General features: G+C 44.5%; 1 protein-coding gene across 1 annotated transcript; it reads right to left on the reverse strand.

Moving 5' to 3' along the window:
- Positions 1 to 3,354: 3,354 nt before the first annotated feature.
- LOC111528425 (zinc finger CCCH domain-containing protein 7A-like) lies at positions 3,355 to 8,815 on the reverse strand. Its single transcript, XM_023195160.1, has 3 exons — positions 8,655 to 8,815; positions 5,432 to 5,595; positions 3,355 to 4,279 (listed from the first exon to the last, which is right to left on the reverse strand). The coding sequence occupies exons 1-3, from the start codon at positions 8,778 to 8,780 to the stop codon at positions 4,090 to 4,092; spliced, it is 480 nt and encodes a 159-aa protein (XP_023050928.1). The 5' UTR covers positions 8,781 to 8,815; the 3' UTR covers positions 3,355 to 4,089.
- Positions 8,816 to 8,866: the final 51 nt, after the last annotated feature.

Below are 8,866 nucleotides of genomic sequence, written 5' to 3' on the forward strand. Positions count from 1 at the left end.
TCCTTCAGTTTCCCAATTGGTGCAGGTCCCTGGAGCTAAATCAAAACAAAGGTTGGGGGCTCTGTGCAAACAGTCCTCACAGGATAGGAAGCTCCAGGAAGGGTGAGTGATGGAGAGGGGTGGGCACCTCTGGGCCACGGCCCCCTTGCCCAGGATGCCTCAGTCACACGGTGGGAGCACTGTGCAGAGAAGGGGTCCCTGAGGGTAGGAAAGATTCACCTGCAGCCTCCACACCTTCAGGGCAGATGGGATAGCTCACTACAGCCAAACAAAACTGAGGTCACAACTCTTGCACAGCACTGTTGATATGCGCAATAGCCAAAAAGCAGAAACAACCCAAATGTCCATCAACCGACGAATAGATTTTTAAAAAATGTGGTCCATCCAAATAGTGGAGTATTATGTGGCTATAAAAAGTAATGACGTACCACTGGACACGGTGGCTCATGCCTGTAATCCCAGCACTTTGGGAGGCCGAGGCTGGTGGATCACCTGAGGTCAGGAGTTCAAGACCAACCTGACCAACATGGTGAAACCCCCATCTCTACAAAAAATACAAAAAAAAATTAGCTGGGTGTGGTGGTGTATGCCTGTAATCCCAGCTACTCAGGAGGCTGAGGCAGGAGAATTGCTTGAACCCAGGAGGTAGAGGTTGCAGTGAGCCCAGATTGCGCCACTGCACTTCAGCCTGGGTGACGAGTGAAACTCCATCTAAAAAAAAAAAAGTAATGAAGTACTGATACATGCCACGACACAGGTGAGCCTTGGAGAATTATGCTAAAGAAAGAAGCCAGTCGTAAAAGGCCACATATTATATGATTCCATTTAAACGAAATGTCTAGGACAAGAGAATCCTTGGAGATAGAAGGCAGGTTAGCTTGAGAGGCAGGACAAGTGTGTAGATTCTGGGAGTGATGGCTAAGGCGTGTGGGTTTTATTTAGATAATGAAAATATTCTAAAATTGATTGTGGTGGTTATAGCTCAACATCGTGAATATGCTAAACACCACTGAATCATAATTTTACACATGGTGGTTTGTCAACTGAATTGTATCTCAATCATTTTTTAAACATTAAAAAAAAAATGAGATAACATGCCTAAGTTGACACACTAGTTATTACTTTCCTCTACTAATAAAATGGGATTGGAGTTTGCTTGTTCACTTTTTTTCCCCTTTCTTTTTATCCCCCACTGTGCACCATGTTTTTCTCCAAAGCTGCTGCAGTAAACCCCGCACTTGTAGGATGGGGTGTGAGCTCACCAGAGTAATTAACATTGACTTCCTAATGCTGAGACCAAGGCTGTGTGGCAGGCAGGGTTCTTAGCTGCAAACCAGAGCATGAAACTGGCTGAGTTAGCAGAAATGGAATTTACCAAAAAGATGGTTCAGAGCTTAGAGAATTGCTGAGAAGGTGGAAAGCTGAAGCACAGAAAATGTAGGGGGAGTTTGGGAAAAAAATCTCAACACTCATAGGATCGTCAAAGGTTGTTTTTAGCCTAGATTCCAAAGGGTAAAGCAACTAGCTTTTTAGTCAGTAAACAGGCTGGGTGCGGTGACTCACACCTGTAATCCTAGCACTTTGGGAGACTGAGGTGGGGGAATCACTTGAGACCAGGAATTCGAGACCTACCTGGTGAAGCCCCCATCTCTACCACAAATACAAAAATTAGCCAGGCATGGTGGTGTGTGCCTGTAATCCCGGCTACTTGGGAGACTGAGGTGGGAGGATCACTTGAGCCTGGTAGGTGAAGGTTGCAGTGAGTTGAGATCGTGACACTGCACTCCAGCCTGGGCTACAGAGTGAGACACTGTCTGATCTCAGTAACCTCCACCTTCCAGGTTCAAGTGATTCTCCTGCCTCAGACTCCCAAATAACTGGAATTATAGGCACCCGTCCCCACACCTGGCGACTTTTTGTATTTTTAGTAGAGACGGGGTTTCACCATGTTGACCAAGGTATTCTTGAACTCCTGACCTCAAGTGATCCTCCCTTCTCGGCCTCCCAAAATGCTGGGATTACAGGTGTGAGCCATTGTGCCTGGCCCAGAGACAACTTATTATTATCTATTCCCCCTGGAAAAAGAGGACATAAGGAGTTTGGGAGAAAGTACATGGAAGGAAAAAATGTAACAACCATCAGCAGACTTAGGGAAACTCAGCAGAATAACACACCATTTCATTCTACAGAAAACATCACCCTAACACACGATTATTTTTTAGTTAAGATGCAATCCTGAGGCTGGGCGCGGTGGCTCAACGTAGTCCCAGCTACTCGGGACGCAGGAGAATGGCGTGAACCCGGGAGGCAGAGCTTGCAGTGAGCCGATATCGCGCCACTGCCGCTCCAGCCTGGGCGACACAGCAAGACTCCGTCTGAGATTAAAAAAAAAAAAAAAAAAAAAAAGCACTCCTGGGCCAGGCCCGGTGGCTCATGCCTGTAATCCCAGCACTTTGGGAGGCTGAGCCAGGTAGATCATGAGGTCAGGAGATCAAGACCATCCTGGCTAACGTGGTGAAACCCTATCTCTACTAAAAATACAAAAAATTAGCTGGGCGTGGTGGCGGGCGCCTGTAGTCCCAGTTACTCAGGAGGCTGAGTCAGGAGAATGGCGTGAACCTGGGAGGCAGAGCTTGCAGTGAGCTGAGATTACGCCACTGCACTCCAGCCTGGGCGACAGAGCGAGACTGTCTAAAAAATAAAAAATAATAATAAAATAAAATTTAAAAAAAGATGCACTCCTGATGCCTGTTGTTCAGTGACTGGCCTCCACTGCCCCGTGACACATGGAGGGAACCAGAGACTCTCCTGTTATTTTTGAAGAGTCACAGATGGCATCCCATGCCACTCTACTTCTCTAACTCCTTGCAGCCATGCCCTCCTCTCTACTGGTCGGCTCACACAGAAAAAAGACCCTTTTCTCTTTCCCCACATCCCACACGTTCAACGTTCCCATGAGGAAGTGACTTTGCTTAAGGGTTTAAAGGCTTGCTACATCACAGCCCAGTAGATCCTGTCTTTAAAGTCTCTGAGCCCTATCAAAGGTGTTATGCCAAACAGCCATCTTGGTGGTATTCCACAGCCCAAGTCTTACCAGCTGACCATTTTTCTTCCTGCTTATGTAGCTCATTTGAATGGAACAGGGGAGCCCCAAGAAGAGCTACCTAGATGAACCGATCAGTGAGAGTCCCGGAGCCCAAATTCAGAGGAGAGGAGGGCAAAGACAAAAGCTGCTTTCATGTCCCAATTTGCATTGTCAGTCACTGCCTAAATGAAAATGTTTTTGAAAAAATCAACTTGATTTTTGTACCCAGTTTCAACAATTCTTTGTGGGAAAGGACCACAGGAAAAAAATGAAAGGCATCTATATATAAAATCTTTATTACAGGCAGTATTGGTCCATACACTAACACAATACCAACAGTACAAGTTTAATCTTTCAAAATCATCATTTAAACAGCAAAAGACCAAGAAATAAAATTTGAGTCAATTAATTATTTTTCAAAATATTCTCAATGCACATTATCCTTAATTCCCTTATTATAGTGAAACATACAAATACAGAAAAATACCCCATTTAACAAATACTAGTGTTAAATGGTTATTTGGCTTAAAATCTGAGTTAAGAAAATCCTTTTTAGCAACCTACATACAGATAAGTAGCAAACTTTATTATATTAAACAAATTCATTCTGCTAAAACATGTAAAGAATTTCATCCATCATGTATTCTGATCCCAGTACAAGTGTTTATTCTCTTACCGTCATGATTCTTATATGAAGGACCAACTCAAAGAGTTGTCCTAGATATAACTTTATCCTCTTCCCCAACACACTTCATCCAAAAGTCTGTTCAACAGATGGCAACCGGGTAGCGGTCACTTCACCATCTGATGCCAATGGTTCTGTGACAGCGTGGCCAGGCCTGTGAAACAGCCCATTTTCCTACCTACTGTGGGTTGCTGCTCAGGAGGAACGATATACGCCAATACAAGCAGAAAATCTGCAGCTCCTCTGCTATGTGCCTTAGAACACTTTCAATTTTTCTGGTCAATGCTCTGATTAGGTATCATACATAAAAGCCAGCATATTAGTTTAAATCTTTAAACAAAAAACTATATTTTCCAAAGTCATTATCATTTGGGCCAATTAAGTGATCTTTTCGTGCTTTGTTGAGCTTCATCTTTAGGGCATCTCTTCTTTCTTCCCATTCATGAAGTTCGGCGTTTCCGTGTGCAAATTTACAGCTGTTTCCTTCTGGGCAGGTGCCATTCATATACCTGTGAGGACAAGTCAGGTGCTCAGTGTCCACAAGTTGTTTCTAAAAATCGTGTCATGATTCTTGAAACTGTATACTTCACTAGCTTTATGATTTGCATACAACTTTTAGTTGGGAATCTCAAGCCTAGAAATGTAATTATTTTATAGCCATGACATCTACAATAGAAAAATCAGTACTTTATTTAAATGTACTCTATGAAAAGTACTGACTGACAGGAGAAAAAAGACTATAGTTATTCCTGATGTAGTAGAAAGAAATCAGAGGTGGCATCAAGGAAAAAATGTCTTCAATAGTTTTAAGGATCACATGGATCTAAATGAGGGAATTAAATATTAACAGTGATTTAATAAAATGAGCAATTCACAATTACTTAGTTTTTCACTGAAAAACTTTTTTTTTTTTTTTGAGACAGAGTCTCACTCTGTTGCCCAGGCTGGAGTGCAGTGGCGCAACCTCGGCTGACTACAACCTCCGCCTCCTGGGTTCAAGTGATTGTCCTGCCTCAGCCTCCTGAGTAGCTGGGAGAAAAGGCACCTGCCACCACGCCCAGTTAATTTTTGCAGTTTTAGTAGAGACAGGGTTTCACCATGTTGGCCAGGGTGGTCTCAAACTCCTGGCCTCAAGTGACCCAACCACCTCAGCCTCCCAAAGTGCTGGGATTACAGCCGTGAGCCAGCATGCCCGGCCGCGCTGAAAAACTTTCTAAGAAAACGTAAACAAAGGAGTGATACATACTAACATCTTCCTTTGATCTAAGTTCTAGATTTTAAATATAATGTAAAAGCCATCTCAAATCTGATGAACTTTTACTGTGAGCAAAGGTTGTGGCAAAGGGTTTGAGAATCACAGCTGTGAACACAAAGGTCATTTGGGCAAATTGGAATGAACATGCTTCTCTATTCAATTATCCTAAGACATTTCAAATTAGTATTGGAAGACTATTAAATCTTTTCATATAATCTAAGAAGAGTGAAAGGAATGGTTTGATGAGCAATGAAACGCTTTGAGCCAAAACCCAAGAATTCTTCAGGGTCTGTCAGAGCACAGCAACATTAGAACTTTAACACCCAGGTATTCCGTGTTGGCTGACATGTCCATGAAAATTTGAGATAAGCAATTCTGACATGGAAAATTGTAGAAACCTACATACCTATCACAAATACTGAAATAGCCTGTTGGGAAGCGGTGCTGCCAGCAGTACTGGTCGTCCTCGGTGTGGAAAACCTTCTCTTTGTGCTTCTCGGAGGAGATGTGGCCCTGCCACTGCTTCTCACTGTTGCAGTTTTTGCCACACATCCAGCAGTGAAAGTCCACCTAATGTGCAGCAAAGACACATGTCCCATCAGTCACCTGATCTAAGATCCAGACTCAATTCCAGGGAGCCCAGGCTGGTGGGAGAGCCAGGCAAGACATAAAACTCAGGTTAGAAATAGGGACAAGGAAAGGACCGCAGCATGGGGAAGCAAGCCAGCACTCAGGACGCAGAGAAGAAGGGTGACAAATGGTGCCACCTGTCCAGGAAATCTCCGGTAAAGAGGCAACAGGAGCTGGTGTGCAAACAAGGATGTTTGCTGGGAGAACAAGAGGCAGGTGCAAACAAGGATTCAGGGAAGAATTAACATCATGAGGAAAAGCAGAGAGGATGGGAAAGACCAGGACATGCCAACTCCAAAAGAACGAGCAGCAGCTCCATTCAGTGTATGTGAACTGAGCCTCTGCTATGGCATCAGGAATGTAAAGACACTGCCCCTGTGGGGAACAGACCTATGCAAAAGGAACTGTGATGGTGGGATTTAAGTGTTACAACAGACGCAAACTTTAAGTGTTGGACAGTATTTCCCAAATGTCCTGGGCAATAATTATCTGCAACACTGGATAAAACCAGATTTGAACTCATTCAGTGTAGGGTATAAATAAAGACTTTTTATTACTTTATTTTTTTAGAGACATGGTCTTGCTGTCATCCAGGCTACAGTAAGGTGGTGTGATCATAGCTCACTGCAGCCTCGAACTCCTAGGCTCAAGTGATCCTCCCGCCTCAGCCTCCTGAGTTGCTAGGATTACAGGTGCAAGCCACCACGCCCAGTTCCAAGACTCTTTATTATGAAACACCCCAGGTAAGCCTTATTTATTTATTTGTTTATTTTTGAGACAGAGTCTCACTCTGTCACCTAGGCTGGAGTGGAATGATGCGATCTTGGCTCACTGCAACCTCCATCTCCCAAGTTTAAGTGATTCTCCTGCCTCAGCCTCCTAAGTAGCTGGGATTACAGGCACCTGCCACCATGCCCAGCTAATTGTTTGCATTTTTAGTGGAGAAGGGGTTTTGCCAAGTTGGCCAGGCTAGTCTCGAACTCCTAATCTTAGGTGATCCACCCACCTCAGTCTCCCAAAGTGCCGGGATTACAGGCATGAACCACCATGCCCGGCCCTAGGTAAGCCTTATGATCCAGCAAGTCGAGGTGACCTGCTCTAGAAACACCAAGGAGCAGCCGGGCACAATGGCTCACACAATGGCTCAACAGCACTTTGGGAGGCCGAGGCAGGGGAAGCGCTAGAGCACAGGAGTTTGAGACTAGCGTGGGCAACATGGCAAAATCCCCATCTCTACAAAAAACACAAAAATTAGCCAGGCGTGGCAGTGAGCACCTGTAGTTCTAGCTACTCAGGAGGCTGAGGTTGGAGGATCACTTGAGCCCAGGAGGCAGTGGCTGCAGTGAGCCATAATTGTGCCACTGTACTCCAGGCTAGATGACAGAGTGAGACCCTGTCTCAAAAAAAAAAAAAAAAAAAGGAAGAAAAAAATACACATATATAACAAACACCAAGAAGCACTTAAGTAAAGGTAGTAAGGGAATCAATGTGACAAAGGTAGACATTCACAGGGCATGTCACAAGCAGAGAGACGCTGCGCAAGGCCAGGCCACACACAAGCCCTGTAATAGGCAGTGAAACTGGATCCAACTGAATCAACAGAGAGACTGAGGTGCCAAAAAACAATAAGGGCAGTAACACATATGCTTATGTAAACTTTTAAAACCACATCAAGCAGAACTATAGATTATTTAAGAATAAATGCAGCTGGGCACGGTAGCTCACACCTATAATCCCAGCACTTTGGGAGGCTGAGGCGGGTGGATCACCTGAGGTCGGGAGTTCAAGACCAGCCTGACCAACATGGTGAAACTCCGTCTCTACTAAAAATACAAAAATTAGCCGTGCCTGGTGGCCGGCGCCTGTAGTCCCAGCTACACGGGAGGCTGAGGCAGGAGAATTGCTTGAACCTGGGAGGCGGAGGTTGCAGTGAGCCAAGATTGTGCCACTGCACTCCAGCCTGGGCGACAGCAAGACTCCATCTCAAAAAAAAAAAAAGAATAAATGTGTCATCCATAGGTAAACATGGCCTGGAAAAATACACACTGGATCGTTCCTCTGGGAAAGGTAACATGTGGGGTTCTAACTTTATCTGTAGCATTTTATTTTACAGTAGTAATTACAACAAATTGTTAACATCAGTTAACTTGTGATGGTGGGCTCAAGATATTTGTTATATTATCCTCTTCACTTTTTTGAAAATTTTAAAGGAAAACCAAAACAGTTAACAGACCACTGGTAACTTAATGTCCCCAAGAACCATAGAGGGAGAGGCCAGACTGCAGGCGGTAAGCGGGGAATGTAAGGTCCAGCGGGATAGACAGCCCACATCGCTGAGCCACCTGCAGGGGCCTCCCACTAGGGAAGAGTCACAGACTCCTCATACTTCACTAATCTATCAGAAGAACCCCACTCGGAGACATAAATAATCTGCCTAGGGTGCCAGGCAAGTAAGGAGAGACACCAGGACTTGGACTTAAAATTCTCTGGCTCCAAAGTCAGAAGCATTGAAGAAAGGATTTTTTCACATGAGGAGACTTTAGCTAGTGACAGGAAACCACTAGAGAGAGAAGATGAAGACACAGGACAGAGAAGGGCAGGCAGTGAGTGATGGAGCCGGGTTTTGGAGAAGATGGGAAAGAAAAGAAAGGCCGGGCGTGGTGGCTCACACCTGTAATCCCAGCACTTTGGGAGGCTAAGGCAGGCAGATCACCAGGTAAGGAGATCGAGACCATCCTGGTCAACATGGTGAAACCCGTCTCTACTAAAAATACAAAAATTAGCTGGGCATGGTGGTATGAGCCTGTAATCCCAGCTACTTGGGAAGCTGAGGCAGTAGAATCGCTTGAACCAGGGAAGCAGAGTTTGCAGTGAGCCAAAATCACACCACTGCATTCCAGCCTGGCGACAGAGCAAGACTCTGTCTCAAAAAAAAAAAAAGGAAAAGAAAGGCTCCATCAATGGCTCGGCAAAGGGGGGAAATGACCCATGGTACTCACTGTAACTTCAGCATAATCTGTTGGCATGTGAATTTGTTTTCCATTTTCCTTGTTTGACTGACTGGCTACATCTTCACTTTTTTCATTTTTTTGACTCTTTAGCCATAGTTCATAAAATTGCTCCATATCTTGTACTAAAGAAAAATGAATTACTTTAAGCAGCAGCAACTAAACACCATTTAAATACACACAACTGTGCGCACGTTTTGTAT

Source organism: Piliocolobus tephrosceles, unplaced genomic scaffold (assembly GCF_002776525.5).
Source record: "Piliocolobus tephrosceles isolate RC106 unplaced genomic scaffold, ASM277652v3 unscaffolded_34536, whole genome shotgun sequence".
NCBI lineage: Eukaryota > Metazoa > Chordata > Mammalia > Primates > Cercopithecidae > Piliocolobus > Piliocolobus tephrosceles.